At 35.8% G+C, this 18,995-nt stretch overlaps 1 protein-coding gene across 1 annotated transcript in view; it reads right to left on the bottom strand.

The window, feature by feature from the left end:
• Positions 1 to 18,995, bottom strand: part of LOC105381165 (latrophilin Cirl) — a 243,869-nt gene that overhangs the window by 89,378 nt on the left and 135,496 nt on the right. Inside the window, exon 2 of the mRNA XM_011550831.3 lies at positions 5,492 to 5,891. Within this exon, the coding sequence (XP_011549133.2) occupies positions 5,492 to 5,819 (328 nt within the window). The 5' untranslated portion in view covers positions 5,820 to 5,891. The remainder of the gene's footprint in view (positions 1 to 5,491; positions 5,892 to 18,995) is intronic.

The raw sequence follows: 18,995 nt of genomic DNA, 5'->3' as shown, positions 1-18,995 counted from the left end.
TCCAGTGTCAGTGTATGATCGTAGATTCACAGATCACCTATAACTTTTATACTTACAGACTGTGAAACAGGCTCCTAATGTATAGTTGAGCTACAAATTATTCTGTCATCCTTGATTCCTGTGCCTCAGAGGTACCAGAATAGTACCGCTTTTAACACGTATCCAGGTTTCCCATTAGCAAAGCTGTTATTTTAGTTTTAAAACCAGTTCTGAGCGGCAATCTAACTCTAATTTAGTATTCTGAGTACTGGCTGCCGAAATACGCTTAGCAGGCATTAGCGAACTACTGAATTGTTTTTGATTCTGGGCTCCGCTAATATACCATCCATTGCTGTACTCTGTAACAGTTTCCATGTTATAACTAAATTGTGTTTTCAACACGCTAATTTTTTGTACCGAGCGGTGGTAGCTCAGTCGGATAAGCGCCCGCTTCTGAAGCCAGAGATGCGGGTTCAAATTCCGGTGCTGACATGTAGGTACTAATAAGTTCTTTAGAATTTAAGTACAACGCATATCAGCGCTCTTACGGAGAAGGAAAACATCGTGAGGAAACCTGCATACTTATATGTGAACCTACCAACCCACAGTGGACCAGCATGGTGGAAAATGGTCCAAGCTTAGGAAGGCAGTTAAGACTTGGGGGATATGCTCAAAGGTTCCATTCGAGAGAGCCAGTTGCAGGTACTTACACCCTCACAGAAAATATAACAGAATAAAACAAATACAGTATACATGGTGTCCCACACCCTGTACGTAAAAGTATAGAGTAAAATAGTTAAGTAGTGAAACGATTACAGTAGCAAAGTTTGTTCAGAAACAAAGAAAAAGAAAGGCCTAAAGCTTTAATCAGGTCAGATTTGTCTTCCACTGAACATTCGGCGAGATCGACTCGTGTACAGTCTGCAATAGAGATAATTATCCACCATGTAATTTTATTACTGGTATTTTTATGTAATTTTATTTTTATTTATTTAAATAAGGAACACCAGCAATATGTAATAAATTGCTTTTGGTATTAAACCTGCACCTTTTCTAAAATGAAACAACTCTTTTGTTTCGCTTGCAAGGTTGCAAGCTCTTTTCACTAATTACTACAACTTTTAGACTTACACTTTAAGTAGTTGGATTTAAAGCACAAATTCCATTGCCCTTAAGGCCAATATAAACCAGCGAAGTAAAGGATTGTAAGCTGGCGTGATAACTGGTTCTTAGCAGTTATATAATAAGGAATAATTTTGCTCGGCAAAGTTTGTTTGAATATTTTGGTTTAATTTTTTAAGAGCCAAAGTTGCGGAATAGCCCTGGTATTAATAAGTTGAGTGGATGGTACACGATTTTGTGAGAGTTTAACACAATATCTCACTTTAGAGCTTTTTATGCTCGTTGGTTAATAGACAACTACTTAACGAAGTTTTTTGCATAAATTGTAGGAAATAATGCGGTAGTTTTATTAAGTTAGAGGAAATAACACATGTATTAACGAAACGAACGAAACGAAATTAACGCATTTCCTAGACTAAGATAATAGATAGGTGGCAGGTGGTGGCCGGATGAGGAAGGCCGAGAACAGAGTGTTGTGGTTCTCTTTGGGAGAGGCCTATATCCAGCAGTGAACGACTACGGGCTGACGATGACGATGACTGTAATGTTCATGAATTTAAACTTCCACCCGTTAGAACCTGTAGTCTCATCCTAATATCCTAATATATAATATTATAAATGCGAAAGTAACTGTGTCTGTCTGTCTGTCTGTTACTCTTTCACGGCAAAACTACTGAACGGATTTGAATGAAATTTGGTATACATATGGTCTAGACCCTAAGAAAGAACATAGGCTTTTTATCGCGGAATTCCCACGGGAAAACTTTTTAAGGCGAAGCGAAGCTCGCGGGAACAGCTAGTATTTTATAATTTTTTGTGTAAAATACCATCATTTAAACAGTCAATCTTTACTTTTCCTACCGCTTTTCAGATAAAACATAAAGTTAGCAAACAGGTGAAAGTATAGCTTCCTTATTACTACACTGAGCTTAAGACAAGGGCTTAAGGCTCAGGTTTGTCTGAGTTTTTGTTAGATTTATTTACATGTCGAGTCGTCGAGGTGCGGCCTAGCTCAGTATGGGGCCCGTTATCTTGCTAAAACAGATGCTAAATCTTTGAGAAACATTCTTGGGTTGGGAAATACATATTTTGAATTAAATCTAGTACAGGTTGTTTCTGCGTCATTTTCAGCCAAAAAAAGACTGCTTATTCTTTTTTTTAAATTTACTAAATAGAACAGAATTTTTAGCTAATTAAGTAAACTCAAGTTTTTGATAACGATCAGCTAAAGCTAACGGAAAGCTAAAGATCGCATCCAATGGCGTGCTTTGGGATAGGCCTACGTCCAGCACTGGACTGCTATAGGCTGATGATGAAGTTTTTGATAACAATTTCAATTTTACGACATTCTGTATAATTAGTTGTTAATAAATAAATTCAAGACTATCTATAGGTACCTATTGAATAGCTAGAATTTTAACTCATGTCTATATATTGTATTTTTAACGTTGTTAATGATTTTTTAGCTAGAGGTGCATATTGTGTACTGTAGGTTCAGAAACGTTTCTGTGGTTAAGGTGTCAAAATAAACATAAGGCCAGCGAGAGTTCAAATCTCAAACCTAAGTACATAAACTAGGCAACCTGTAACCTGCCTAGTTCTTGCTTATTGCCTAACTTTATGAAGTAATCCTACCAACACGAATAATCTTACCAGATAGGTACCTATAATAGGTACTAATGTGTTAAATGTCTTCACTATTCTAAATCTACAAACTTATTTCTAAACATATTTTTTTTAAATTAAATTTGTTGTAGCTCTTTGTAGTGTATTTCTATTTCTAAGAAAACAAGATAAAGTAGGTACAGAGTACAGGCATAAATAAAGGCATAAAGTCTCTTTAAGCATAATATTTTTTAAAGTACCTAAATTGTTTGTTATAGAAAAATATTTTCAAGAATAAACTATTTTTGAACGAAACAGAACCAGTCACGGCAAAATACATCATGCGATCGGCGCATTAAGGTGTAATTTCGATTGTCCTAGAGCGACATTGATCGAACATCTTCGATATTACTGTAAACTGAAAGATTTAAGGTTAGTGACCTTTAAGACAAGCCTATTTGTAATCAGCCTGTATACATTTACAAATATATTTTGCATATTTTAGTATCTAAGGACACGACCCCATTAAGCTCAAAGTCAAAGTTTGTCTCCCTCTCCTATGGAATATACTGAGTCATATTTCATCAGTGACCTTCATACCAGCAGTGGGGCTACCACCACCGAACATTAGCAATTAACAATCCTTAAGTAGCGTCGCTCGCTTGCCAAATTTGACGTTACTTGTATGGATCAGACAGATCTTGACGCTGCTTATGGATTTTTTATTGCTAATGTGTCGGTGGTAGTATGGTAGCAGGTCAACATAACAGTTTTTAACAGAATAGCGTTAATCCCTAAGCACTAATTAAGTTAAATACAACCTAACATGTACGTAGTAATTCATTAAGTACCAAACTTTTTTGCTGATATCATACGAGTATATAAATTTATGTCCGCCTCAATCGTACAAATTGTGCCATTAAAAGTACAAATTAATTCGCCGCGTGTAAAATGCTAAACATTTATTGATGTACCACTAAAGTACGTAATAAAAGCTCACGCGATCTGTAACTTAACTAATAAATAATGGTATATCCTACCGAATTTCACACACGTTAGTCTGTACGTAAGCTTTTCATTTTGATTTGAAGGGAAATACTTTTCAGTATAAGGCTAAGGTAAGAATAGAATAGAATAGAAAGGCTAAGGTGTGTTTTTTAATCTCAGATACTAACTTGACAGATTCTGAACGGTTCATCAACAGTCGATTGTCTTGTCAATAGAAGGTTACATCACTTATTATTCACGGGACCATAGAACAACGCGGACTCGGGTGTACTCTCGGGAAGCGTCATAGCAATCTTTCTTGATACAAAAAAGTCTGCCAATTTTTGCGGGGGGAAATTTTACCGTTTACCATGATTATGTCTCATGGGACATATCATTATGAGTTTTAATTCCCAGCAATAAGGGTTACGTGAAGTGACATTTAATAATGAACACAGTGTCTTCATTTTTCTTGCCAATGGATGTAACAATTATCGATAAGTGTTATCGATGAATTCGAGAACATGGGTTAGAAATACTAATTTCAAATTAATTAGGTGTAGTTAAATTTAATTAGGAATGATTAATAAACGAAGTCACCCGCTTTTCGCTGTACATTTATACTCACGTGATAGGTCGCGAGCCGTATCGCCGTTTTTGAATGAGTACAATGCACTGAAGTTGTCGAGTAAGTGGGTAACCCGACGGTCAGATGCTTTCAAGCCGCCCCTTCGGGCGGCCTCTGACTAGGCTTAACGACTGCTGCCGAAGCAGCAACAGGGACCCACGGCTTAACGTCCCGTCCGAAGCACGGAAGCGCCAGAAAAGAACCATTTGAAATCGGTACCTCATGCTGTACCTACCAATGGCTGACCGTGTCAGTTGTTGCTTAACCTCAGTGATCAGTTACGATTACTGAAGCCAATTCGACTACGGACGCTTCCCAACTATGACCTTTTTTGTCGATTAATACATATCTACATACCGGTACATCACTATTGCAATTTTTTGACATTGGTTGCTAGGAAACAGCTAATAACAATAAACCATGACCAAATCTGTGATCAAATCCGGAATCCGAATATTTTATGAATTGAAGCTGTCATTTTAGTATGTAAACAAATCATTTTCTATGAAACGAACGCTTTGCCAACTAGATTGAGTCTAGTGAAAATTGAGACTGCAACTAGTTTTTATAAATCGGTGGGCCTTTCTGGCCTACCACGTCTTCCTATACGTCTGCCTATTTCGTCCCCAGACCATTCATACTCAATGCACGGGACAAACGACCGTTGATGAACCGTTCAGAATCTGCAAGTTAGTACCTATATGTGGTTAAAAACCAGACTTTAGTGCCAATTTAGCCATAGTGGGTTAGACCATACCCAGGGATTATTGCTTGACTTTTGACACATCTGTCAAGAATTGAATATGGAGATGACGTATAATTAAGCAACCTTTCCGGTCGAATGGCGTAGTGGTTAGTGGCCCTGACTGCTATGCCGAAGGTCCCGGGTTAGATTCCCGGCTGGGGCAGATATTTGTTTAAAGACAGATATTTGTTCTCGGGTCTTGGGTGTTGATATTTATATTTAATATCTATCTATCTATGTATTTGTGTAGATATATCAGCTGTCCGATACCCATAACACAGGCTCTGCTTAGCTTGGGGTCGGATGGCCGTGTGTGAGATGTCCCCACATATTATATTATTATTATTATTTCCCTGGTTACGATCTAACCGACTATGGAGAAGTTGGGGCTTAGCAGTAAAAAATATAATAAGAAAGGTTCATACCTGAACTCCTGGCTTCAGCACATATCCTCGTACTGTCCAGAGCTGCCACCATCACCAGAAACGCCAAAAACCACTGCCTAACACCCCTACAGCACCATCTGCTTCCAATTCGAAAACTAACCTTACTCTCTAACCCATTAAAACTATTATTGCTAATTCGACTATTTTCACTATGGTCTGTTTTTAACACTGTCCTTATTCGACATTTCTTCAACGGGTCCCCCCCTCTGTCTTCTAGGAGTGGTTTAAGGTCCTGTAGGGTGTGGCGTTTTGCTGAGATAGTCTTTTCGAGCGGTCCCAAGACCGAGTCTTGGTGTTGCCAACTCATGGCTGATGATGGAGGGTTTTGCTTCAGAGGAGACGGTTCTGGTCAAATCTCTGAGTCATCTTGCGGGTTCATCTGTGGAAGGAGAAAGATTACTGTTAGTGGTTTTTTCAGGTAAGGTTTGGGTGGAATAGTTTGTGGTGTGTGTCCCTATAGTCGTCCTATTAATATTTTGTACCTTTATTATTAATAGTAATAAAATCTGCCTCAGTTTTTAAGTTTGACCAGGGACAAGTATATGACAAGTTAAGAAGGGGGCTCTATCTAAGCTGTAACTTGGGAAATTTCAGTTGAACTTCCTTTTATTCTGATTTTATATGATGATATTTAACAATGAAACCTGAAAAATAAAACACATTCAGCGCTGAAAGATTCAAACCAAAGTTATTGCTTCACTTTGATATTTTACTCGTAAAAATATATATTTCACTTTTGAAGAGCTATTTTAAAAGTCTTACTAAGGTACATAAAGTTTTTTCGAAAGCAGAAATGTAGCTTTCTTACCATTCTATATTTTTTTATTTAATTAAATGTATTATTAGAAGAGTTTACATCCTACTCTTATATTGAGCGAGCCGTAGAATGTGTTATTTTTTGCATTTCACTGAATTAGATAAATATTACATCAAAATAGCGATCGTATATTACGCTCCAAGGCTACGCAACACGGTAACGATTCATGGAAATGAAACAAATCTCAGCGTAAGAAGAGAAAATCGAACGCTTAATATAATGGTACCAACACTAAGTCATGTCAAAATGTCGTTGACAATGAACCGAGTTGTAAAAGCCAAGGCAGAACTACAGTTTCAAATGCAGAAACCATTGAACGGCGACTCTTTTGTTATAGAACCTTTTGTCGGAAAATGTTAATAAATGTCAGTGTTTTATGGAAAACTATTACTATCGACGTAAATATTACGGGGTTTTCAGGGAGGGCCGGAGGATAAGATATTAAATGCTAACAAAAAGTACCTGAGTTAATACAACTAAGAAACAACTCGGAATTAAGTTAATACTATCAAGTAGGTATATAATAATAACCATCAGAAAATATCTGAACAATAGTTTCATAGTAATTGTTTATAAAAAAGCCACATGGAAAACCAATTACCCAATCTTAGCGGCGGCACAAAAACGAAATAATAGGGTGAACGCAGCGATGGTCGGCCATCGTAATTTATCGATGCAAAAAGTCGGCTATATTGGCGTGAAAATAAGTGCAAAACATACGGAGCGACAATCTAATAAGCGATTCATCAAATGTTGTGACAACCCTGTTTTCGCGTTCGAGATGGGGCCTGGTGAAGTGGTATAGAATATGTATGGGACGTTATATTGTGAAACAGATGACGTAAATTGACAATCGCTATTCGTGGCTTTTTAAGGTCGGCAAAGTGAATATTTTTTTAAAGAAAATATTATGCGGATTAAAATATATACATGCAGGTATTATTAGTTTAAAAAAAAGCATTCCCGTTACGAAACTTAAGTAAGTCTATAAAAATTCATATAAATTATACTGAGTACCTACATTATCTATCATTAGAATGTGCAATAATAATAATTAATAATCACAGTAAAAAACCGTATTAAGTGTAATTAAATCCCCAAATTTATTTGAATATCTATCCTCTTAATGATTAATGACTCCTAGCTCCCAACTTCGTCCCCACGTGGTAGGATCTCATTAGAGGCTTCAATTAAGGAACTCACTGAAATCGCACAACTAAGTACCTTGCACCACTAAGGCATACAGCCTTATTCTGTTAAGTTAGGAATCCCATTGCGATATTGGTGAGATTTTGTAGGAAATGGTAGTAGGCAGAGAACAGGATTTCAAAGTTCTTAAAAAACTGAACTATTTTGTAAGAATATGAAAAAAACGGCTTCAAGATGAACAGACTTTTTATAACTAACATACCTATATTCTATAGTCGTAACAACTGTGCAAGTGACATTATTTTTTTATAATACATGTTATTAGTTAAAGTTTTAATATTTACGGAAAAATCAAAAGGAAAAGCCCACTATTGAGGTAAGACCTACTAATATCGGCACATTTTTGGAATAGTCCAGATGTGCAACTGCACTGTGCACAGTATATTTGCGCCGGCAGAGAAAACACCTGCGCCCTCCGGACTGTGATAAAGGGCTTCCAAGATGAACTTGTTTTGCCAGGATTAACGATCGAACTGTTTTTACAGAGTACACGCTTACAGTGGATGTTTAAAAAAACTAATGTTTTTTTATTAATTCTTATCGTTCTTGTACATATATTTTAGTATGCTCTTAAGTTCTTTCTGTGATATTTATAAAACAATAAAATACTTAGATATGATTTCAATTTGTCTCAAGGATAGACTCAAGAGAAGTTGAAGTTTTTTGCACATAAAAGGGAGAAATTAATATGTAAGTTGGGTATTGAAGAAATATTTGCAGCTACTTGTAAATGCGTCTTGGGAAATCAATATTTTTTTGTACTCTACTCTGTCTGCAGACTTCAGGTACTTTTACCTAATGAGGTGCTGCCTTTGTTCGGAGCTCATTAAAACACTTTGATTGATCAGCCCGCTACGAACAGAATAATTGAAATAGCTTTTTAAACCCCCCGCTTTCACAATGTTAAATTACCAAATAAAATTATTCTTTTAAAACTCTTTACGCTTCTGTCTCAAGCCGTCTAAAAAACTGTGTAATCTAAGTTTCTCATAAAAAATAAGTGGAATATGAAATGAAAATATAAGTACAAACTTTTACACTTTGGCAAATTATTGTTAGGGTTGGTCCTGAAAACGGTCTTATTGAAAAAGGTAATTTTTGCATAGATTTGATTTTCAAGTAAAGGCATTAACACTGAACAAAAAAGTTAAAAAAATATTCTACCTACTGTTATGTTTTCTCTCTACTGATAAGATAATTATTTCGAACGATTCCATTTCGACCAAACACAAAAATGTAACAAGAGTCATCACAACAAACGAGAATGTAGCAAGTTCTCCCTCCCTTCGTTCATCTCCCCCCCTCCCCTTCGGACAAGGGGTCCCCAGGTGCCGTCGCGGGCGTGACCGGACCACTCTCATTTATCTGTCTGAATACATCGCTGTTTTAGACGAAAAGATTAGCTGCCCATTTTTCACAGAGTTGTTGCCGCCTTTTGTTTTGTCATAGTAATATGGACGTGTTATTCGGATTGGGAGTGTAAGTACTGGTGTCTGTTCTTGAATTTATTTTGTGGATTCCACCGAACAACATGCGTGGATCGTATACGAATAGATCGCATCCAGTGGCGTGCTTCAGAAGAGGCCTACGTCCAGCAGTGGACTGCTATAGGGTGATGAATTGATGATGATGATGAGGTGAGGAGATTGTTTTGTAAATAAAAAATGAAGTATGCAATGCATTGTTAAATAAATAGCTTACGCGTAAACTACAAAGTGAAACTAACTCCCAGTCTACATTGTATCAAAATCTAAAACGACCACCCCGCAAAAGCATAGTCTAGTATGTAAGTATAATGTGCAGAAGCATCAGGTGCGCGGATGTCCAGACATGTTCGGCCAGAGTGCTCGCATTAATCCACCACATCCAGGTCTTAGACAAATAGATTAGCCACCTGGCAATGGTCAGTGCTCGTCTTCTCATATTTTACAGGAATTTAGGACATTTGTCATAGTTTAAAGCGCTGTGCGAAACGCTTTACAATTTTAAGTGCTGCTGTTTATCAGACGCTCGAGTTATTATTTTTGTTGCTGTTGGGAAATATTTTATGATATTATGCGCGGTATTTTCACGACCGCTTCCGCCGTTACATTTTGTTTTGGTAATTTTTCGTCGGTTCTGAATATTTTATTTTTAAATTTTCATTTTATATCGCAGACAAGACTGGATAAGGGAATCTAATATGTCGTCTGTAAGTTTGCCTCCGCATGAAAGTTTTCAATTACTTCTCCCAAGATCTGGAGCACGTTCTGACAATATTTTTTTATGTTAAACGTTTCCTACAATTTCTTGTCGCTAGTCGTCGGCGAACGTGGAATGTTTTTGACTGGACCTTCATACGTTATCCTTGAAATGGTTGTGCATAACTTTAAGTTTAATAATAGTGTTGATTTTTTCAAAAATAATGTTCAAAGCTGATGTAATGATGTTCAGTGGTGTTTTATATAAAGATTTTGCAGTAAGACTATATACATACAGGGTGTCCCAAAAGTCAACGTCATCCCTTAAAGGGCTGATAGGTCAGCTCATGAGAGGCCAGAATATCACAATATGACCTTAGTAAAAACTCGATAATTTTCGAGATATTGACACTTTTATAAATTTGCTGAAAATCGACACCTTGGATCAGTTTTTTGCGTGCCGCCGGTACAAAAATGCATATTGTTAGAATTTGTTTGGTGTTGCATCACCCTGTATAGCCCTGCTATTGATCGCAGTCAAAAAAAATATCGAGTAATGCTGTATGTTTAAAAAAACACAGTTTTCAAAGTCATAAAGGGTAATCGTATTTTTTTATAAACAACTTTGACTCTACATACTGTAAAAAAAATATACCACGCAAACCTGGCACTTAATTTGAAAAGATTGCTCATTTAATGCAGTTTCTAAAATGGTATGAAACGTTGCTATTGTTTCAATTAACAAAAAAGTTATTGCTATTTTAGTACAAAACGACCTCGATGTAAAATTGTTTGAAGGAAATTTTTCTGACTGAATTTATTAAGGGTAAGTCATGTTGAAATGAGTAAAAGTAAAATAGGTGGTGTGGCCGGGAGTGGGAAAAGAGACAACGTTGTCACAGTTAATAAAAAAAACGCATTTATAGTATCTTTCTCGAATAAAGTGGACTATAGCAACTCCACATTCCCCATAAATGTAGCGCATGGTAACGTACATTCCTGAGTAGTGCTAATGTGTGATATTGTACAAGTAAAACGCTTACACATGTACATTGTACACCCACAGTATCCAAAAAAGGGACAGATCAGTTTGTCATTAACATTACCTCTAATTACTTGTTATTTATTTTAAAGTTATTGTTAAACAAAACCAAACTCTCAAAATTATGATTATGACCATTAATGAGTATTATTTTTGCTGATTATGTACTTAATATAATAATGTGGTGTTATAATTTGGAGAAATAAAAATATAAGTCAATAAATGTTTGTTTTTTTTTTTAAATAAGGTGTAAAAAAAGCAAAATATGTTTTATAAGAGTTTGGTAAGTTTTTTCTTAGCTATTTTTGCGTCATCTATGTTGCCACGGCTGACCCCACCACCTATTTTACTTTTAATCATTCCAACATGACTTACCCTTAATAAATTCAGTCAAATAAATTTCCTTCAAACAATTTTACATCGAGGTCGTTTTGTACTAAAATAGCAATAACTCTTTTGTTAATTGAAACAATAGGAACGTTTCATACCATTTTGAAAACTGCATTAAATGAGCAATCTTTTCAAATAAGGTGCCAGGTTTGCGTGGTATATTTTTTTTACAGTATGCACAGTCAAAGTTGTTTATAAAAAAATACGATTACCTTTTATGATTCTGAAAACTGTGTTTTTTTAAACATACAGCATTACTCGATATTTTTTTTGACTGCGATCAATAGCAGGGCTATACAGGGTGATGCAACACCAAACAAATTCTAACAATATGCATTTTTGTACCGGCGGCACGCAAAAAACTGATCCAAGGTGTCGATTTTCAGCAAATTTATAAAAGTGTCAATATCTCGAAAATTATCGAGTTTTTACTAAGGTCATATTGTGATATACTGGCCTCTCATGAGCTGACCTATCAGCCCTTTAAGGGATGACGTTGACTTTTGGGACACCCTGTATATGTCTTTTTGGAAAATCTGCAAAAATAATGATGTAAAATAAAAATAGTAAACACACAATTATCGTCAGCTACCCACCTCTTTACAAATAAGTGAAACAGAGATCCCAAAAAAAGTTTTATATCCTAACCTGACCTGCACCAATAAAACCGGGGTCCGATAACCGGTCGTAAGTGCCAACCGGACCCCGGGGACAGCTAAAAGTTCAGGTGGTCCGAGGGCGTAACTCCACCCTGCCGATAGAACTCGTAAGTTATAAAGCGATTGCATTCGTTTTACCCTGTATTGCTGCAATCTTTTGTTTAGGAGCGCTATCGAGATTGCTCGGTGTCTGCAAACCGCCATTTTCAAGGGAAAACTTCGCGAAAGTGGTCGTTTTATGAATAACAAGTGGTTGCTATAAAAATCAAATATCACCAGCCAATTTTGGTCAGCGCTGCCTAACTTGTAAGAGCTTCAAAAAAGATATATAAAAAATATTATTAAAAAGTTTTCAGCAATAAACAGCGCATCCACATTATCCTATTAGCAATACACTCTCACTCTTCATTAACCCCATTAGTCTAAAACACAACCTTTCTACATAATTCCAAAAATAAACTTAACCAATTAACCCCTTCGAAACACCACCCGGTTCAACTAGCGGGGTCGAGAGGACTTTAAAACACATCCCGGAATGCCCTTAAGAGTATTAAATTTGAGTAAGTGGCCGTCGACAGACGGAAGATCTGCTGGGAAGAAATATAAACAATCATTAATTCTAACAATCCGGGTGAATGCCACCCCCGGATAACCGGGTAGTAGGGGTGCCAGCGTTTTCAACCGGAAAAACATTGTTTTTGGTAAACATATTTTTTGGTGTCCTTTATTGGGGCACTTACCCTATTTTTCTGTGCTGATGTTAAAACTGTTATGTTGGAAAACTAACGGCACAGAAAATGCTACACCACGGATACTCGGATAGTCGTCAAATATTGTAGCCTATTTTGAACCTATTAATCTAAGATTACTTGCTTTATAATCCCTCATTATTTTACACCAGCAGCAGCATTTCTGATCCGCTATTTCCACAAAGCAAGCCTTCACTCGGTATACCCCTAACCAGGCTCCCTGACAGCCCTACCCCGCCCCCCTCAGCTGGCACCCCCCGCCCCCACCCCCGCACAGGTCCAAGCCCAGGTGCAAGCCCCGACTTGACGAATCGTTTGTGTTTCTGTAGACAAGTTTGTTTTTAGGATTTCGAATGCGCCATTTTGTATATTGTTCTTGTTTGCCTGTTGGGGTGTGGTATTTTAATAGGTTTTGGTGAAATGTTGTGCTTGTTTAAGGATTTAGGTACGGTTGACAAAAGAGATAAGTATCGATCGACCCTAGTGTAAATAGTTTGATTGATCATTTTAATGATATTAATCGAACCGTTATGCACTCAATCTATTGAAGTTTAGGATTCTCGTGCCTTGTTTTTCACTCTACAATGGATTACAATATATAAAAGTGTGTTTGCACTGCTAAATACATACATTATTATTACTTTTGAATGCTTTGGATATGGTTAAATAATTATAATATATTTTTTTCCTAAATCGTAATTTGCACTAAAGAAAACTGGTTGCAACAAATGCACCCCCGCCTACCATATAGGTACCAAAGAAACTTTTTATAATAATTATGTAAAACGTTAAAGGTATATTATTAAGGTGCATTTATAGGTACGTAAAATATGTAATGCCTTAAAAGTTTAAGATACTATTTCAGTAATCTACGTTACATAATGACATTAATGACAGCACAACCGTAGCGACCGGCATTTTCAAACCGATTTTTGGTAATGCTATCAAATAATTAAGTGTAGAACCTAATCTACTATGTTGTATACACAAAATAAGACCTAGGACACTATATTTTAGAACAATTTTATTGATACTGAGCGTAATAATCTAGGCAAGAAAAAGCTAGTCGTTACGATCACTGCGTTTTGTTACATTCACACTGCACTAACAAAAGCAGAAGTCAACACAAATACTTATGAGAAACAGGGTTCCGTATGACAAATGAACCCCAGCTGTAGCCACACAAACACGGACCCCTGGCCTGCAATGCAGGTGTTCAGCATTTCTCCGTGTCACTGTGAAATGTAGTTTTTACCGGTTTTTACCAGTTTTTACCGGTTTTTACTGAGCAAGGATAGCGTTTTGTGCTGCAAGACGTGCTAACAGCTTTGTTTTGCTAGTTGCTACAACGGATGAGCGTTGCTTTTATTTATTATGTTATTTTTTAAGATAATCTTTGTTTTTTGAGATTTGGTTGATGGAGATATTTTGATAATGGTAGAGTACCTGGTGGGATAACCTAAAGGTGGAAACTTGTTAGGCATAAGTTTTAGCTTTATTTTCTTTGGATTATTATATTTACTTAGTTAAGTTTTCATAAAAAAAAAACTTTTGTATGCTGTTACTACTAGTTTTACTTAAAATTTAGATTACTGATAATATTCAATAATACAAAGTGGCACCTGTAGGAAACTAGCATCGTGAAACTTTTAACATACATAGAACCATAGTAAAATGTTTTTTTTCGTATTTATAAAACGTAAAGGTAGCTCTAGAAATTTCCACATAACTGTACCTCAAACAGCGATAAACATTTTAGGTCAAATCGATTTCAAACTTAAGCTTTTACAGGAAATGTTCGAATCGGCACTTTAGCTATGAAAATTTCATAGGTACAGAAGCCAGAATGCAACACTTGCCTTGCCGTTCAAATGTTACTCTTATGGCACACAGATTAAAAGCGATTTAAAAAAAAATAAAAGTTTTTTTAATAGCTTTGACTCCGAATCGTGTGGTTTAGGTACTTTTGAACTCATGTTTAGGTAGGCATATAGTCAAGTAGGCATATAAGGAAGGTTAGTTAATAAAATAAAGTGTTATAAAAACGTACTATATACGTAACTCAGGTACCTCCGTGACAATGATGACATTCCTAATCTTTAACTATAAGTTATTATTACTTAAGTTATTATACATACCGTACAACTATGTGAACGGCACACTAACATATCCTGAGTGTGGACGACTTTTCTCAAGAAGATTGGCTACATCAGCCATTTCCGTGCGCATCTAAGGCGCAACCCCAACCAGCAGCAGTCGCCGTAGCCGTATCGGCCAGAGGACATCTTCATCAATCACTTATAATATTGATTTAATCTTGCATAACATGCCTTATTTGTATAGGTATTTATATTTTTTATGTTTTGCACAAATTATAAACTATGCAACATGCAGTTCTGAAATAATATCTTCTTCTCTTATGTTATTATCTTATTCAAATGTCTAAAATCATTTAAACATGCAGTTCGTACTTGGTACTCGGGAAATGTCATACAGAAATCAACTTCGCCTCTATAAGGGAAGCCTGGTTATGTCCAGAGTCAAAATGGCGGATGTCTAGTGTTGTGCCACAGACGATGATTTTAGCTATCGATAAAATTTCAAGTTTTTGTCTTCAAAATTGAAACGATGTGATAATTCTGTTAAAAAATATGAACACCGAGAACTCATTTTCATAGTAACAAGATAAAGAACACATAAATTTAACATAGTAGACTCAAGAACAAATACCTACCTAAATCCCCCGCCAATATTCGAGGTGTAGTTCTGTCCACTAGAAGTCGATACTTAAAATGCAGTTGACAAACCTATTGGTTTTAAGAACCGCATATATAAACAATTACATCTTGTAATAATAATAATATATTTTTTTCGATGGTTAATAACAACAATGGGTACATCACTAGTGTCGGCGAACGTTGTGTATTGAGAGAAAGAGGCTACAATTTCCTGCCTTAAGGGGGAGTCTTGTCTGATTCCCATTTTGGACTGACATTAGAAACTGGTCTAGAGGCTAGAATATTAGGTTACAATAGCCCCCTAATATAGGGTCCCGACATGGACTAAGTATCTATTTCTGGCTCAATCTACAGTTATCATTACTATTCCTACACGAGTAGATATTATGTACTTACATATTTTTATAGAGATCCAGCGTACAAAATTATGTATGAATACACTGTGTTGTGTATGCATGTTTGTATAAAATCAATACGCTATGTTTTTTTTAAACATTAACTCATAAAAAATCTACTAAGATGTATACTGCAAGTTGTATTTCGTTTTCCTATTATTGTCTATGTTTTAAAACATCATTAAGTATTTCAAACTTGCGAAACCATTATAAAAAAATTATGTATTATATTCATAGTCATAATACAAAATGTATCAAAGCGTTTCCTCGAAATATGTTTCCAAATACGGACGACAATTACGGCCCTATAATATTTATATCGACTAACAGCAAAACGATGTTGGAAAAAATGCGTAACATTTCATCGATTTGTTACCATCTTGTACGTCTTAGTTGACCTTTGGTAAAAAATCTAGATATTTTAATTCATTTTTATATGAAAAATATATTTTAATTTAGACATTTTTATGTCTAAAGTAAAACCTTTACTGCTAATAGGTATAGTATGCGATGCCGATGCTTAGGTAATAATCTACTAGTATGTAAATATATTGGACAAATCCGGAAGTCTGAACGGTTCATTTCCGCTTCAGATAGAAAATCCTCTCTGAACGATGTTTAGACATTTCGTAAGAAATAATCGACTACCCTACATTTTCACAACAAAATATCCTCAAAAATCCGTTTGATGTATCATTTTCAATAAAAGCTTGAATTATTTGGGATTTCACGGTACACTGGAGGACTCGATGAGTGTACCTAAACTGAGAATAAACCTTTGACCTTAGTATTTTTATGAAATTTTGTTGAACATAGGAAGTACTAACTTAGAACTGCATACTTAAATGTAGAGTGGAAGTTACCGATAGTGGAAAAAAGCAAAAAGCAGTGAAATCAAAACGACCACGAAGGACAACATATAAAAAAACAATATAAAATTAATATTAGCAAGAAGGAGCGTACAGTCGCGCACAACGCATATCTATCAAGCGTCAGAAGACAAATATTTGCCGCCCCGGTGTTTGCTGAATGTACACTGGCGCACACAAGTGCTTTGTTGTTTTTCTGCTGTTCTTGGAAAGGGTTTTGACCTGCAAGGGGCAGCTAGCCGACGACGCGCCGACTGAATGAAAAATTTATCAATAGGCACCCAAATGATCGCTTTTTTCGGTGGAGTTTTAGTTAGAAGATGGTATGCAGTTGTTAGTGACTGACTGTTGGGCTAAGGGTTTGATAGTATTAAGGTTCTTAGTTGAATAGAAACAACATAACTCCGGCAAGTACTAAGATAGTCTCTGTCTGTATTAGCACAAAGTTTAGGGAAATAAGGTTTAAAACGAGTTTGACACAATAAAAATCACATAAAAAGGTATTTGACAGCGCTAAGCATCTGTTCCTTGTATCTTTTTGTGATTAAAATAATGTACCTACCTACACTTCAAATTCATTATTAGACTACTTTGAATTCATTATTTCACTATATGGACTTTTGAATTCACATAGACAAAATGATTGCCGACTAAAGACTACGATATGAATAATAAAATAAGTTACGATAATTTCAGTCGCTAACTTAAAGTTTACGACATTTCATCATTTGGCCTGTTTACCCCATGACATTACAGCAACTTCTTTATAGGGTAATAAACCCTATTCGCGGCCCTTTATTAAGTACGCTACACATGGGACACGGGACGTCTGATTGTCACTTACGACATTTTCGGAAAAGGTCTCCGTCCTAGATTTAGTCGGCTTTAGCCCCAATTTCTCCATGGTCGGTTATCTAACCGACCTCTAATTCCTGGTTATGCTCTTACCGACTATGGAGAAATTGGACCTTAGACTACTAGTATGTGTCGTAAACACAACGGGATAGAGTTTACTATTAATTGCCGCAAGGAATTATGCTTACAAAGACTGTTGGACATATACGAAGTAAACAAAAAGAAGTGTCGAGATCAAATATCCGCGTGAGCTATGAATTTTATTGTTTGGTTTGCTAGAGGGCGACAAACATTGGTTTAGCCGACTACGGTCAAATGGGTGGATAAGTGTTTTATTATATCGCGTATGTGAGTCCGAGTTGATGGTCCAAGCGGACCGTGGATGGTGGCAAGGAATTTACAGGTTTTTTCTTGAAACAAGTTGTTCTCTTAGTGTAGGTAAAAGTTATAACTACCACATGGCTATGGCAGATGAAATTCACGTGTTATAGAAGACGCTGTATAAGTACCATACTACCTGACAATAGTTATAGGATGGAAATACTACAATTGATATAAGCAAGTAGGTAAATAAGAAAAACTATGGATTTCAAAATGGCTACCAAAAATCTAACCTTAAAAAGAAGCTGGCGATACAAGGCCATACATTTTGTCTCGAAACCTTTCGGTACAAGTTCTGTACCAATAAATAAACAAATGAGAGCAGGAAAGCACCACACTTTGCATTGCCGACTGCAAGTGAGAAAGGGATGCACATACATTAAACCGAGATAACAGTGGCAGTGGAAATGCATTTAAAGAAATGCTCCCGTTTTAAGATGGTTAAGGCGCTGCATAACGGAATATAATTCATGTTTTATTCTAATATACTACATACTTATATAGTCTAACAAATTTACGTAACTTACTGACGTTGTACGTTTCAAGGAATGAATGATAAATATATTACAAAAATTGAGGTATAATCTTAAAAAATACTTTCAAATATGATCCCTGACCTGTGACACTTTCAAAAGTAAAATAATGAAAAAATAGTAAAACCAAGTTTGATTAAAATTCACAAAAAAAGTAATTACAAAGTGATTTAGAACGAAGGTCAAAGACAATTTACTTACTTTAAAAGCATTTATCTTGATTAAAACAATAAACTACCAGCTGAGGCAGTAAACTTTGCACTAATGGTGATAGTTTTAATCTCACAGTATAGATATATAGTTGTACTATTCAAAGTTGTTAAACTGTCAAGGTCAGAAAGTTGAGGGGATCAATATTAGGAAAGTAAATATATTCGTTCATTGTTATTCTTATTGGTTTGGGTCTGGGTTGGGTACATCATTAAACAAAATGGCAATGTTTGCGTTGGCTCAAAATCAATATAGGTATCTATGTAAGACATTCGGAATGATAATAAGCTTTATACGCGATGGCAAAGGTTTTGCATTTATTAAGACTTTCTTAAAAAGTAAACAATGTTGTATGTGTGTCTATGTGTGTATTTAGCATAATTAATAGTAAAAAACAAAATTAACTTTGCAATAGAAACAAGTGCCAAACCAAAAAAGTTTATTAGAGCACCAATA

Source organism: Plutella xylostella, chromosome 27 (genome assembly GCF_932276165.1).
Source record: "Plutella xylostella chromosome 27, ilPluXylo3.1, whole genome shotgun sequence".
Classification (NCBI taxonomy): Eukaryota; Metazoa; Arthropoda; class Insecta; order Lepidoptera; family Plutellidae; genus Plutella; species Plutella xylostella.
This window is presented reverse-complemented; position numbering and strand designations above follow the sequence as displayed.